At 40.4% G+C, this 16,071-nt stretch overlaps 1 protein-coding gene and 1 non-coding gene across 3 annotated transcripts in view; both read left to right on the plus strand.

Annotated features, from left to right (window-relative positions):
- Nucleotides 1-220: 220 nt before the first annotated feature.
- Nucleotides 221-16,071, plus strand: part of CALU (calumenin) — a 30,981-nt gene continuing 15,130 nt past the window's right edge. For both annotated transcript variants that reach the window (XM_047096587.1, XM_047096588.1), the window contains exons 1-2: nt 221-295; nt 10,420-10,651. In XM_047096587.1, the coding sequence (XP_046952543.1) occupies nt 10,431-10,651 (221 nt within the window). In that variant the 5' untranslated portion in view covers nt 221-295; nt 10,420-10,430. The remainder of the gene's footprint in view (nt 296-10,419; nt 10,652-16,071) is intronic.
- LOC124525238 (U6 spliceosomal RNA) lies at nt 15,876-15,983 on the plus strand. The gene has a single exon (XR_006965447.1). It is a non-coding gene; the product is annotated as a U6 spliceosomal RNA (small nuclear RNA).

Consider the following 16,071-nt stretch of genomic DNA (forward strand, 5'->3'; position numbering starts at 1 on the left):
CCCCACACCGCCGGGGACCAGCGTCGGGCGGGAATCCGGTCCACGCACTCGGCGCGCTCGCGGGGACGTGGCGCTTTCCAGCCAATCCCGGCTACGCGACTGTAGGGCCAATGGGTGTCCGGGGAAGCTGTGCGTCAGCGGCGGGCTCGTTGATGATTGGTCAGGAGGCCGCCGGCGAGGCGGATGGGGGCGGGGCGCGGAATCGCTTCCGGTTGGGCGGTGCTTGCGCGCGTGAGCTGAGCCCGTGGGTGAGAGGCGGCCGTGGCAGCCTGGGCTGGGGGCGCTACGAGGAAAGGTAGGTGTCGTGGCCCTCCGTCCTTTCCCTCGTCCTTTCGTCCATCTCCCTTTTTCGCTTTCTTTCGGTCCTCGCTCTCGACGCGGCATAGGTCCCCTTCGTTCGGGGCCCCTGTTTCTGCTAGCGCGGGGTTACGGGCCTTGAGCCTGCTCGCGACCCCCGAGCCCTCAGCGCGCAGTCTGAATCGAAGGCCGCCGCTCGCCCTCCCGCGCGCTCTGGGAAGGGGCCTGGTCTCGGCGAACTCCGGCTCCCGGCTTTGCGTTGTGTGGGGTACTGTTTTGTGCCTGGCTTGCCACGTCCGCCGTCCTTGGGTCCCGTCTCTCAACGAGTCCCTCGGACTAGAGGGTCACTCTTGTTTGCCAACTGAAGGTCGGAGGGCAGTGGAATAGTAGTATTGTAACAGTTCTCTGCCACCTCCCACTAACCGGCCTACCTGTGTCCTCCAGCTCAGCCCCAAGGCCACATCCCGAGTGCGTCTGCCAAGAAAGTCGTGTTCGCCGACTTTGAGGGTGTAGAAACGGGGCGGGGGGAGCGGGGAGAAAGCGGGAAGACATTTTGTGATTTAAAATAAAACTTTGTGTAATTTTAAAGAAAAGCCGACTATTTCTAGCCTTCATGTTTGGCTGCATCGTTCTGTCAGCGACAGAAAAGAGTTTTTAAACCTTTATTAGGGAATTGTAGCTTTTACCTTGTTTTGTTGCTTCTAGGTGCAGACCCTAGTTCTGTTTTTTGGCATATTATGTTCAGAAGTAAACTTAATTCCCTGTAGCTGCCCTGATTAAGAGCATAGTTGGTGATCGATAGTTTTGAGAGCAGCTTTTGCATCAAGGCAAAAGTTTCCTGGGTCTCTTGCTAAAATTTTAGGGCCCTTGATCTCAATTACTGAGCGTGTAAATTCCCAAAATAATGTCTCTGGGAGTTGAACTGCATTCACTTCCTGGCGGCAGGGACCATAAAGTCAACGTTAATGAATTGGCAATAAGGTTGCTTCTAATACGATTTTATAACTGGGAAGTAGAGAACGTATAATCTCTGATAAAATTTTTTTGCCCTGGAGTGGAAGACACAACACAAATGCATGTCTGACCTCATTCAGTAAATTTAGTTAACCAAGTAACAAACGATGGCCATCACTGAAGAATTTAAGTAGTATAGTACACATTTACAGTACAAACCTGTAAGTTGTAATTGTGTGTAGAGGATAGGTTGCCTAGGCCTTATCTGAGTTTTACAGTGATTTAGGGATGCCCAATAGGATTTTTTTTGATGATTACAGCTAGGAGGCCCATGAACCCATAAAGATGAATTGGGTATGCCTGAGTGGATGGTACTGGGTTTCAGCTGTGAAATCAGTTCATCACTCTCAATATAATTGTTTGCTTCCATTCATCCAGTGATGTGTTAAGATACTTACTGGTGGCATTTTATTTACATTGCACCTGTATCAGTAATTGATCAGTATGTTGATGTTAACATCAAATTTCTAAAACATGGGTGTGGCAAGGGTGTTGGAAAGACAGAGGTGTAGCCAGGCCTAGACACTGGAGATGCTAGGCCATAACATCCTAGATCCTCTGTGAATTCTTAAATATGGGTGTGGTTGATGGTGTAATTTATGTATTAGAGTTAAAACAACTGAAAGGCGCTTTTCTGATGGCCAGATCCGGTAAGGGGAATTGGGGGTTGGGAGCAGGCAGGAACTGCATTTCTGCCAAGTACTGTCCAGCTAATCTAGTAAAATGGTATATAAAAAGTGCAAGACACTGTATTAGGGACATAGAAAGATACCAGTTTCGGGGCGCCTGGGTGGCTCAGTCGGTTAAGCGTCCGACTTCGGCTCAGGTCATGATCTCGCGGTTCGAGAGTCAAGCCCCACGTCAGGCTCTGTGCTGATGGCTCGGACCCTGGAGCCTGTTTCGGATTCTGTGTCTCCCTCTCTCTCTGACCCTCCCCCGTTCATGCTCTGTCTCTCTCTGTCTCAAAAATAAATAAACGTTAAAAAAAAATTAAAAAAAGATATCAGTTTCTACTAGCTGAGAGTCCTGCCTTTTAAACATGTAATATTTAGGAGCGCCTGGGTAGCTTAATCAGTTAAGTGTCTGACTTCGGCTCAGGTCATGATCTCATGGTTCGTGGGTTTGAGCCCCGCGTCGGGCTCTGTGCTGACAGCTCAGAGCCTGGAGCCTGCTTCAGATTCTGTGTCTTCCTTCCTCCCTCTCTGCTCCTCCTCCACCTACACTCTGTCTCTCTCTTAAAAATAAATAAAACATCAAAAAAATAAAATATCTGTAGGGGAGCTAAGGAGACAGAGTAGCCTATGATCTGTTGTGGAGTGGTACAAACAAATTTTATACAAGTTGGGAGTAATTGGTATAGATTACTTCCAGCTGGAGTAATCATAGTAGGTAGATCTTTTCATCTAGGACTTTAAAATTATTTATAGACATTTGGCACAGAAGGGGAGGTTGAGCTAAAATAACTACCAAATTCTCAAGGACTTTATGCATGTTAAACATGCATGGCAAAGTTACAAGTAGAAAACAAAACTCCCGTGGCCACTTTGCAAAGCATTCCTGTGGCAATTAATTATGTTTTAAAGTTTCATCAGCCCCAAAGGAAACTTTTTTCTCTCAGAATTTTCTGGAATTTTTTCTTAAATTTTTTCTCCATAGCCGGAACAGTGTTAAATTTGTACTCTGTCGCCCTGGGTATAGAACTCATGAAGCCCGAGTAATAGTTTGTCATTCTTAAAGCTGTTCTATTGCCAAATTTTGCAGTTTTCTGTTCTCAGCTCTTATAAATGTGTGCTCTCAGTACCATAAATAGTGTAATCAAAAGGTGTTTGGCTTGGGTCATGACCTCACTGCTTGTGAGTTCAAGCCCCAAGTCAGGCTCTGTGCTGACAGCTCAGAGACTGGAGCCTGCTTCAGATTCTGTCTCCATCTCTCTGCCTCTCTCCTGCTCGTTCTGTCTCTCTCTCAAATATAAAATAAAAAATATATATTTAAAAAAGGTGTTAATGAACTGTTGTAAATTTGTTTCATCACTAGAAAAACATTGAATAAATGGCTGTCATAACTTTTATCAGATCACGAAGGATGACATTCCTTTAATGTGATAATGCATTGGTGGTACTTGTACTAAAGTCATAAGTAAAGAATGTCAGATAACCAGATAGCTTTAATTTCTAGATTTCATAACCTGGGCCTTATTATAGGCCCAGCCTGTTCCCCTAATTCAAAATTGAAGTAGTCACTTAGGATTGCCTTTTTTGCTGAATATCCAGCTCAGAGAACGGGAATTTTACTGCCACACCCATTTCTCTCACTTGTTAACTTTGAGCAGTGGGTCTTTGATCAACCAGAGTATCTGTGGGATCACTCAGTGGTAATGTTCTTGAGAAGTTGTATTTAATCCAGACATCTAAATTTCCCTGAAACAATTTAAGTACTCTATGACCAATGACTGGGAAGGAAGGGAGGGAAATAGCAAGAATTAGAGCTTTCAAGGAAAATTTTGGATGACTAAAATAAACTGATTCTTCAGGCTAATCTTTGTTATTGAAAGAAATTCAAGCTTATGATATTAATCTTTTCTCCTTCTAAATTAACTGGAGCAATTCATGAAAACAACTTTGCAGAAGACCCTTATTGGTGACATACTTCAAAACGATGATAGTTACTTGATATTTTTTTCTGTTCTATTTAGTTTGTGACTAACATGCCACTATCCAATAAAAATACAGTACAAGTCACATGAATACATTTCACCTGAAATTTTAAAGCAGGTTAAATTAATAATTTATTAAATCCAGCACGTACAAAATACCCTTCTTTCTATGTAAAGTATAACACATATCACATCTTAATTCACACTAGCCACAGTTCAAGTGCTTAGCAGCCCATGTGACTGTTATTGTCCTGAACAGTACGGGTCCAATTTTTTTTTTTTTTTACGAGAAAATATTAGATGTTACCCTTGGTGAGGGAGGGGCAGAATTTTAGAAAGAAAAAACTTATAGGTCATTTAAGAAATAGATGGGGAGATGCTTTTTGCACAATCATTGATTTACCTTCTAGATCACATGGTAAAAATTCATACAACTAAGTCCTTCATTTATGTTTTCCTGATATCTTGTTATCCATTGATGTGTAGCTGTGATGAAGAGGGAAGGAGAAAAAGAAGGGCCATTTCGTTTTCTATCATTTGGTCTCAGTTTGGTTGAAAAGAGAAAGATGCTTCAGAAATTAACGGCACTCATGTAGTTCTTCAATACCTCGTGTAAAAAGTTGTACTGTTCTCACATCTTCCCACATAAAATATCCTTTGTCTTGGGGGATATTCTTTGTTTCTACTTGAACATTTTTTGTATGCTATATGGATTTAGATAAATCTAGTACAGTCTTTTTTTAGTATCCATATTCATGGAACAAGAGGCCTTTGTAAAGTTTCTAATAACCAGGAGTTGATATATGTGAGCACAAAGAGTGTATATTTTTAAAAAAAAAAGTTATTTTAAGTGCAGGGCTTTTCATTGCCCACTGCAGAGAGATGAAGTTAGGACCATAGGCTTTGTCCATCAAGTGGTCTTTGATGACTTGTTAAAGCAGTTGCATCAGTGGTAGATAGCTAGATTTCAGGGTGGCAGTAGGTAGTGAGGAAGCAGAGATAGCAGCAGAGACACTCCTACGGGTGAAGGAAAGGGAAGGGCAAGCTTGAGTGAATAGCAAGGTCTGAACAAGACTGATTTTAGATTTTGGAGACCTGAGAAGTATTGATTGACAGAATGGTGGAAGGAGACTTTACAGGGGTGGGATTGGAAGATTAATTGAGAGAGGGAAAGGAAAAAGTTGGATAGATGATAAAGCAGGAGCTCTTGACTTTTACTCTGGAATTCTTCTCTTGTTGTCAAGATGTTAAGCCTGATGGGGCGCCTGGGTGGTGTCCGACTCTTGGTTTCAGCTCTGGTCATGATCTCATGGGTTTGTGGGTTCAAGCTCTGTGCTGACAGCATGGAGCCTGCTTGGGATTCTCCCTCTCCCCCTCTCCCCTCTCCCCCTCCCCTCTCCCCCTCCCCCTCCCCCTCTCCCCTCCCCCTCCCCTCCCCCTCCCCCTCTCCCCCTCTCCCCTCCCCCTCCCCTCCCCCTCCCTTCTCCCCTACTTCTGTGCCTGCACTGTGTGCCTGCACGTGTGCTCTCCCTCTCAAAATAAATAAACTTTAAAAAAGAAAAGCTAAAAAAGAAAAGCGATGTTAAGCCTGAAACTTAAATGTTTTCCCTCTAAATCACAGTGAATCAGTTACATTTCTCTGTTACATGTATCAAAACTTTGCACGTATCTTTTCCAGGCCCTGGTAATGAGCTTAATGCATTTATTCATATTGTAACATTTAGGGTTTACAAGAGTTGTTAAGGTATTATGCCAGAATTGTTAAGGTATTTTACTCTGGGGATGTAATTAGTCATTTATAAAACTTTTCTAAATGTGAGGTTCCCGTACTAATAGGCATAAGGAAAATCTGTTGCAGTGACTTGATTTTACTTGATTTTGTAAACCTCTAGATACTGTTTGGATGTGTAACAAAATAACAGAAATTTGTTGTCTCTGGAGAGTTTTGTAAGTCTCAAGAATTGTTTCTAGTTTGAGATGGAAGTTTTATTTTGCCCTAAAATAAAGGCATACTCACTTTGGCATTTAAGAGAGCCACTAAATCTCTAGTTTTCTCTTTACTGTTCCACAGATTTGATTGATCAGTTGAATTATTGAAGGGTAGCCTGAAGTTTTATTCTAGAACAGCATGTTTTACTTTAAAAAGTTTGTCTTTGTCTTAAGAGTAGTTGTTTTTGCTTCAGTTTCCTCTTTCAATCTAGAGAAATGGCTTGAAAATGTTTGTTTTGCAATACTGAAAAGAGTTTTTATAATATTGTTTAAAAACACAAAGGGGTGCCTGGGTGGTTAAGTCAGTTAAGTGTCCAACTCTTGATTCCGGCTTGGGTCATGATCTCACAGTTCTTGAGTTTGAGCCCCAGCCTGCTTTGGATTCTCCCTCTCTTTATGCCCCTCATCCCCCCACTCAATAAATAAATAAACCTAAAAATAATACCAACAGATAATACACATGAATGTGTACTCATTTACAAAATATAGACAACAGAGTACGGTATTAAAGTTCACTCCAAGCCAGCCTCACCACCCCACCCCATCTCTTCTCCCCTGAGCCTGGGGTTACCACCATTTACAGACAGATGTTTATCCTTCCATGCTATTTTTGTGCATGTGTTATATTGTATACAAATATAAACAATCTGGGAGGCTGTTTGGTTTTTTTTATGTAAATGAGATCTTGACATTGATTTGCAACTTGCTTTTTTGTTGTTGTTCAACTTAACATGTCGGTAAATTTTCCATTTCAGTGCAGACTGATCCACCTCATTCTTTTTAACCTTTGCGTACTGTTCCGTAATACAGATTTAACGTGTATTTACTAGTTCTCTGGTTTCGTTTTCCTTTTTTTTATCATTATAAACTGTCATTGTTCAATATCTTTGTGCAAGTGCCTTTGTATACAAATTTGGGTGTTTCGATGGAATAGCATGGAACAGAATCCTTATAAGCTTTCAGAAGCATATCTGAGTTCTAACATTGGTGGGAACAGCTTAAGTACCACCTTCCTGTTTCTCTGAGTCTCTTGTTCTTTCATGTTGCTTCTCATGGGTTTTCATCAGTCTTTTTTATTTTTATTTTTTAATGTTTATTTTTGAGTGAGAGAGAGTGTGAGTGAGGGGAGCACAGAGAAAGAGGGAGACACAGAATCCAAAGCAGGCTCCAGGCTCTGAGCTGTCAGCACAGAGCCCGAGGTGATGCGGGACTTGAACTCACAAACCGGGGGGATCATGACCTGAGCTGAAGTTACATGCTTAACTGACTGAGCCACTCAAGCACCACGGGATTTCATCAGTCTTAACAACCATCAAGTGAAAGTACTTTTGGGGTGGGGGGGGTTGGCATTCGGGGAGTGACTGCCTTCCATTATCTCCTTAGCTGAGTTTCTGTTTGACTTATTGGCAGTGTCCTATTTACTCTCTACTCTATTGACAAATCCTCCTCTGCCATTTCAGGACCTTCTCACCCTTCTCCACTGCACTGCTTTCCCAGGTGTTGGAAATCCTTGTATGCATTTACAGGCTGAAAGTTATTCATGGAGGCCTCAGGTTTTGCTTTTGTATAATCAGCTCTCTAGGTTGTATTGGGATTAAACATATTTCTCCTATTTGCTTTCCTTCTGCTTTATATAACATGCTCACCAACAGCTGTGGTAAACATTTTTTAGTTTATTGAATCCAAAGGACTCTAGAGGTGCTGAGTCGGTTAAGTGTCCTGACTCTATTTTCGCTCAGTGTGATCTCAGGGTTTTAAGATCAAGCTCTGCATTGGGCTTGTTGGGCTCCATACTGAGTGTGGAAGCCTGCTTGGGATTCTCTCTCAGCCTCTCTCCCTCTCTCTCTCTCTCTTTAAAAAAAAAAAAAAAAAAAAAATCTCTCTCTCCCTAGAAGTAATTTTTATTTTTTTAATTTTTAAAAATTTTTTTTTAATTTTTTTTTTTTTTTTTTAATTTTTGAGACAGAGAGAGACTGAGCATGAGCAGAGGAAGGGCAGAGAGAGAGGCAGACACAGAATCCGAAGCAGGCTCCAGGCTCTGAGCCGTCAGCACAGAGCCCGATGCGGGGCTCGAACCCACGGACCGTGAGATCATGACCTGAGCTGAAGTCGGACACTTAACCGACTGAGCCACCCAGGCGCCCCAATTTTTAAGAATTAAAAAAAATTTTTTTTTAATCAAAGAATTCTGTAAATCCAAGGTAATGCAATGTAACTTCCTTTAACTGCTCTTTGGAGGTTACAAGAAAGATAATTAAAATACATCTAATCTGGCGTATTTAATTTCTTTATCCCCTGGAGCAATTCATTCTGGTTCCCAAAGTTTTGAGGCAGGATCAGATATATGCAGTTTGTTTATATTAAGTATACTTCCAGGTCAAACTTCTGAAGCTATCACTATGGCTGTTTGAGAGGTTAATTAAAATAGTGGTTCACAACCTGACTGCTTTTTAAAAATGTTAATAGTTAGGAGTGGGACCTAGTGGTCATATTTTCTTGAGTTTTTGGGTAATACTAGGGTGCAGTCAGTCTAGATTGAGAACCCCACTGAGTTAAGTTATGCTGAAAGAATTTTCATGTTTTTAAAAATATTTACATAAAAATTATGAGCCCTTGGACCAAATGGTTCCACTAGTGACATCCTGTGGAAAGTGAAGTCTGGCTAGTTTAATCTGCAAATTAGGATAAAGTAATGCGTTTAACTTTCATGTGATGCAGTGACCTTCTGCATACTGAGCCTTTTATTACTTTCCTCCGACTGCTGTAACAAATTACCACAAACTGGGTGACATAGAAGTTCATATAGTCTCTCCTAGTTCTAGAGGCTAGAAATTAGAAATCAAAGAGTTGGCAGAGCCATGCTCTGTCTTTAGGCTCCAGGGGAGGATCCTTCCCTCCCTCTTCGTAGCCTCTGGGGTTGCCAGGAATCCTTGACTTGCAGATGCATCATTCCAATCTCTGCCTCTTTTCATAACTTGGCATTCTCTTCTCTGAGTGTCTGTCCAAACTTCCCTCCTTTTATAAGCATATCAGTCATTGGATTAGAGCCCACCCTAATCCAAATGACCTCATTTTAACTTAATTACCTCTGCAAAGATCCTGTTTCCAAATAAGGTCACATTTGCGGGTACCAGGGTCAGGACTTCACATCTTTTTAGGGAGACACAGTTCAACTCACAACAAGCTTCATGCCTAATAACCACCTGTCTACCCAGTAAGGGAGCCATTAATCACAAACGGAAATGAATAAGAGATTACATGAATTTACAAAAACTTAACTGCAGGGGGAAAAGCATTCAGAATCCATATTCTACTGGTGAAAGGTTAGTTAAAATACAAAAGTTGGGAAAATCTTTCCTTTTGATTTTTAATTTTATAGTTTTTTCTCTAAGACCATAACCTCTCTAGACAATACTGAGGGGTATCTGTAGAGTCTGATAAACAAGTTGCCATCCTGCAGCTTCTCTGCAAGTTTTTTTTTTCTTTTTGGTATTTTTATTTAATTTTTTTAAATTTACATCCAAGTTACTTAGCATATACTGCAACAATGAATTCAGGAGTAGATTCCTTAATGCCTCTTACCCATTTAGCCCATCCCTCCTCCCACAATCCCTCCAGTAGCACTCTTGTTTGTTCTCCATATTCTTTGCAATTTTTAATCATTTTTCAGTAAAGCGTTCCAGCCTTGTGCTTGTTCATTAGAATCACCTGTGACTGCCGAGATTCTGACAGTTGGACTAGGACCTGGGAACCTGTACTTTGAACAGCACTCTAGGCTGTCTTTATGCCCGGGCAAGTTTGGGAAACACAGTATATGGAATGCTGAAGCAGTTGTTATCCATCACTGTACCATCTGAATGGTTTGATCTTTGAAGATGATTTGAGATTGAGCATAAATAATGAGAGACAACTTGGTGCTATATATAGGAGAAGGACTCTGCTCAAATGTTTCATGGTTCCTAATCTAATGATCATCAGAATCACCTGAGAAGCATTTAAAACTACAGATGCATTCATTCAACTTCAAAGATTCTAATTCAATAGGGGGAATTTTATTAAAGCTTCTTAGGTGATCCTAATAACCAGCCAGGTTTAAAGACCAGACCTCTGATGTAGTACAAAAAGTAAAGTTGTTGGGAGTCAGTAAGTTAGTTTGAATTTAAATGTTGGTTCTTTGACTTTTTAAAAGGATTAATGTTCTACTTTGGTGTTTTTTAAAGGGGGCCTACTTACAAGGTGGATATTTTAACTGATTCCTTGTCAACTTCCAATCAGATGAAGGAAACTTGGTGAAAAATTATTACCATAAAAATGGAAAGTCTCATATTCTACCATTCTTATTTTATGGATTAAGTAGTAATATTTGGGGTGAAATCAAATTAGTAACTGGATGTAAGCTTTTAATTTCTTGTTTAATTACAAAGCACACTGCTTCTGGAATTAACTAATCTTTGTTTTTCTTTAAGATCTGATTATCATGGACCTGCGACAGTTTCTTATGTGCCTGTCCTTGTGCACAGCGTTTGCTTTGAGCAAGCCCACAGAAAAGAAGGACCGTGTACACCATGAGCCTCAGCTCAGCGACAAAGTTCACAATGATGCTCAGAGTTTTGATTATGACCATGATGCCTTCTTGGGTGCTGAAGAAGCAAAGACCTTTGATCAGCTGACACCAGAAGAAAGCAAGGAAAGACTTGGGTAAGGTGCCAGCTCTCAGGGGGCTAAAGTAATGACATTTCTTTATAAGCCAGCTCATTCTTTTTTTCTCTTTTGGCTTGGCAACCCAGTAAAGTTGTTTTGAACTGCATCTTCTGAAAGCTAGCCACAGGATTGCTACCACTAAAATGTAATTAATTGCTTGCTTTCATACATTGCTCCACTGAATAATGGTTTTTTACCTCATTCTACAAAGCAAAGTCATTTTTGCACAAAAGCACCAAATGCTACAGGACCCAGATTGAATTGCGTCTTGTTCCCCGAGGAACATTACAGGGGAGGCTTCTCATCCCCAATACTTTTAATTTTTAAAAATGATCTGTGACCAAGTATTCATTGTGCCCCAAGCCAAACCATTGAGTGGATAATAAACTGCAAATGAGACCCCTGGGCTAATTTCTATAAAGTTGATGATTTCTGAGAACATCCTTTATCCTCTTTGTTTTCATTCTCAGATATTTGCTTAATTAAAAACAAAAGCAAACCAATCATGCCTTTTAGAAGATTGTAATAAGTAATGGTCTTAATGTCCAAGTATTAATTGCCGTTTCAGTAACAGCTGGGTCATAGTTGGGTTCTGTGGTCTTAGCAGGCATCTTTGTACCTGGAAAATTGATGGTATACCAGTTGATAATTTCTGAGCATCTGAGAATGTTTTTGTTTGTTTTGGGTTGTTTTGTTTTTTGTTTGTTTTTGGCTCTCCTAAAGCCTTGTTTTTTAAGGAAATGCAGGTTATTTGTTTTTGAGAGGGGTAGGGGGACAGAGGCTCTTAAGCGGGCTCTGCCACTGACAGCAGAGAGCCCGACGTGGGACTCAAACTCACAGACCGTGAGATCAGGACCTGAGCCAAAGTGGGATGCCCCCAATTTATTAATTTATTAATTAGTTAATTTAGTGAACATTTTCTCCTTAATGAGCACCATTGGTGTAACTTTCTGAACTATATTCAAGAGGTTTGTTTGGAAAGTTGTACCACAGAGGAATTTCCAAAAGTATTTTGCCATCATGGATAGTGCTTTGATTAGAAGACATTATGGGGTTTGTTTGGGGGTGATACTTCAGAATAAATTCTATCCTTTCATTGGATTATCTGCTAACTGATCGGTACTATATTTTATTCTTTTAAGAGTTTAAAAAAAAAATTTTTTTAACATTTTATTTATTTTTGAGACAGGGAGAGACAGAGCATGAACAGGGGAGGGTCAGAGAGAGGGAGACACAGAATCTGGAACAGGCTCCAAGCTCTGAGCTGTCAGCACAGAGCCGACGCGGGGCTCGAACTCACGGACCGCGAGATCATGACCTGAGCCGAAGTCGGCCGCTTAACCAGCTGAGCCACCCAGGCGCCCCTTAAAATTTTTTTTTTATGTTTATTCCTTTTTGAGAGACACAGAGATAGAGTGTGCATGGGGGAAGGGCACGAGAGAGAGAGACACAGAATCCCAAGCAGGATTCAGGCTCTGAGCTGTCAGCACAGAGCCCGACATGGGGCTCAAACTCACAAACCTTGAGATCATGACTTGAGCTGAAGTCAGACACTTAACCTATTGAGCCACCCAGGCGCCCCGAAGAGATTTTTTTTTTTAACATTTATTTTTTTTGAGAGACAGAGTGTGAGTGGGGGAGGGGCAGAGAGCGAAGGAGACACAGAATCTGAAGTAGGCTTCAGGCTTCGAGCAAGCTGTCTGCACAGAGCCCAGTGCGGGTCTTGAGCCCACGAGCTGTGAGATCATGACCTGAGCTGAAGTTGGACGCTCAACTTACTGAGCCACCCAGGTGCCCCCAATATTTTATTCTTAAGCACTGACAGAAATACTCAAAAGATTTTGCTATGTAGAATGAGAAACTATCTCCAAACATTTGAAAATAGGAAAAACAAATACATTAAGGACTCAGTCTTCTGTTAGGTTGCTTTTCTAATTTTAAGAGACCATGCTCACTTTTAATTTTAATCTTATAACTATGCTAACATTTGGGCTAAAAATAGGGGTGCATGAGAGTATTCTCGGTCTTCATGTCTCACCTATTAATAATGTGCATGTCTGACCCATATTTGGGTCTGTACATGGCTCTTCACAGAGTTACTCTTAAATAATGAAGGGCCTTTAGACTTGGTGTTAATCAGTGTGTTCTGGCTCTATATAGGTGGTGGAGTAGCTCTGCTGGCAGTTTTCAGTAGAGACAACGTCCCTTTTTGTCTTCAGTAAATAACAAAGGTTCAACACACATGAGCAGACTCCATATGATTAGAATAAGATGGGTAAAATCATGTTTTTCATAGAATGTATGAACAAGTACTATATGCTTCTCCTAAATTTTGGAGATAATGACAAATGAGGTGATATACTATTGTAAGCAAGGATTCCAGATGAACTTTTTTTTTTTTTTTAAGCTTACTGTGGCATTTTAAACATTGTTTTGGTAGGTGACTATATACCAGAGGTTGGGAACAACAGATTCTCCTCCTCTTTTCCATCCATATAGAAAGCAAGTGATGGACAGAAGATCATTTTCATACCTGTAGTTGCAAAAATTCACTACTATTTTTAAAACAGTTTAATACAGTTTTCCCTTTTTCTTTTTAATTTTTTTTTTTAATGTTTATTTATTTTAGAGAGAGAGAGCACAAGCTGGGGTGGGGCAGAGAGAGGGAGACACAGAATCTGAAGCAGGCTCCAGGCTCTGAGCTGTCAGCACAGAGCTTGACACGGGGCTCGAACTCACGAACCATGAGATCATGACCTGAGCCGAAGTCAGACGTTTAACTGACTGAGCCACCGAGGCGCCCCTAGTTTTCCCTTTTTCTTAAGAATGTTAGCAAATAGAACATACTTTCTTATGTGTGTATTCTCCCCCAGTCACTCACAGTGGTCTTAAGTCTACTTAATTTTCATTTATGTGTCCTTCAAATGAGGGTTTGTTTGTTTTGAGGTGGTGAGCCTAAATATTAAAAAGTTCTCACACTTGGTGTAGTTGCTTTAGAAATGAACTAGAGCAGTTCATCATCCTTTTTTTTAGGTCACAGGTCAACCCCTTTGAGAGTCTAAGGAAAGCAAAAGACCCTTCCTCAGAACAGTGCACGTAGGAATATATATAAGATTTTGTATGCTGAATATTTCAGGAATATTATGAACCCTCCTGGAGCCTACTTACTGATTTGCTTTTTGACTCTTGAAAAAAGTAGAGTAGAGGCATATGTTACCTCTTAGGAGAAATAACATAAGGTCCACTAAGTGCATTGTGTCTACCCTGGAATAAATGCTTACTTGATGGCATCATAACTTACATCTGTAGGTCACAGGAAAACAACACCATTAGCTTCATAAATTTGCACCGGCCTTTAGAGCTAGTGCCTAAAATGGGACATACCCACTTCCAGCGTATTTTCACAGCTGCCTGCAGGCTGGATGGCCAGCAAGATAAGAATGGCTTTTATATTTTTAGATGGTTATTAAAGTATAGACATATGTGACAAACCATATGTGGCCCACAAAATCAAAGCTATTTACTATCAGTCCCTTTTCGGAAAAAGTTTGCCAACATCTGGGCTAAACCATTTGAGATATTTCTGTTGGAATAAATGGAATGGCATTCAGCCAACTTCATTAACAAAAGCCCCTCTTGAGCAGTTATGTGCTCTTTATCTGAGAGATCCTTATCTGAGTGACCCTCTTTAGGCTGTTTAAAATTTTCATTTGAGAATGGGAGGCATTCTGATACCTTACCTTTTTTTTCTTAATGGTACAGTAGCACTATTGCACTATTGGTAGTTAGTACCATTTGGACATAAACTAGGTCCCATTATAGATAATGCAAAAGTTTTTAATACTGGTATAACTTAATGTGTTAATATTTTTTAAAATTCCAGGGTTAAAGTTACAAAAAAACTTTTATGTCCGTGTAGATAGAGGAAGGTATTTAAGAGATAGCTTCTTCCTGCTTTCCCTTTTCTATTAATACTTTAGAGCAAAAGCTGAAAGATTACATATTTCGTGAAGGAGTATGCTTGTTAAATTAGAGAGTTTAAGTACTAGCCAGTTAAGGCTAACAACATACCAATATCAAGATGATATCATACGATATCTTTTCATCGTATCACTAGTAGTCTGTGATTTTTTTTTTTTTAAAGTTTTTTTTTTTTTTTCAACGTTTATTTATTTTTGGGACAGAGAGAGACAGAGCATGAATGGGGGAGGGGCAGAGAGAGAGGGAGACACAGAATCAGAAACAGGCTCCAGGCTCTGAGCCATCAGCCCAGAGCCCGACGCGGGGCTCGAACTCACGGACCGCAAGATCGTGGCCTGGCTGAAGTCGGACGCTTAACCGACTGCGCCACCCAGGCGCCCCTTGTAGTCTGTGATTTTAATCACTTTCCGATGTAGTATTCATGAAACGAATGCAGACTGGGAAAAGACATTATTTGCTACCAAGTGACAGTCTTTGTCCATCTTGCAAATAATAGAGCATAGGAGTATGCCAAGATTTCACTTGGACATCTTGATTTGAAGTTCCTATTCCATACTGGGCCACTTGGTTGACTTTTCATAGGTTGTCTTAGCCTCTATAAGTGAGCGGTTGCATCTTTAGGGATTTTCCTATCATGCACTTATTTTGAAATTCTTAAGTTAAACTGAGATGCCAAGTCTGGAAGAAAAGCTCATGAAGGGTGAAGTATATTGATTGTTTAGCTTTGTAGTTTTGCTTTATCATCTGTATTCTCACCCTCTCAACTTATTAACATTCTCATAATCTCATGTATGTCAGGGGTGGACATTCTTACCACATCATTTCCTCAAAGTTCTCTGTTTTTGTGGTTCTATGTGAAAATCCAAGTCAACATAGTATATAATTAGCTGTTAGCTATTTTTTATAACAAGCATGCATCTGTCCTTTTGTCTTTGTGTACCTGTGTTGTTTTTTTTTCTTTTTTGGTTTTGGGGTGTTTTTGTGTATGTGTGTGGGTTTTGGTTTTTTCGCTTTTGTTTTTTAATAATCTTGACTTGAGGTATAAGTGATCCCAGAACTATCTTTGTTATCTTTATATTTTTAACAAAAGTGTTATTTTCTTTTTAAGCAGCTGAACTTTTTAAAGTCTGGTTTACATTTTTGAATTTTTAGAAAACCCTATCAGTGATTTGTGATTATTTACCAATAAATTGAGATTCTCCTAAAGCAATAAAGAAAAGCATAAGGATTTGCTTGTCATGCTCGCTTCGGCAGCACACATATTGGAACGATACAAAGAAGATTAACTTTAACGTGGCCCCTGCACAAAGGGCAACATGCAAAGAAAAAAAAAGATTTGCATGTTGTTTGATACAAAGAATGGAGAACCCAGATAGGAATGGATATTCACCCCTGGATTCTGACCATTGGCTGTAACTGACCCCTAAAAGGATGAG

The sequence above is a fragment of the Lynx rufus genome, unplaced genomic scaffold (genome assembly GCF_022079265.1).
Source record: "Lynx rufus isolate CCGP_SWC_20201006 ecotype Redwood Valley unplaced genomic scaffold, mLynRuf1.p SCAF_4, whole genome shotgun sequence".
NCBI classification, from domain to species: Eukaryota; Metazoa; Chordata; class Mammalia; order Carnivora; family Felidae; genus Lynx; species Lynx rufus.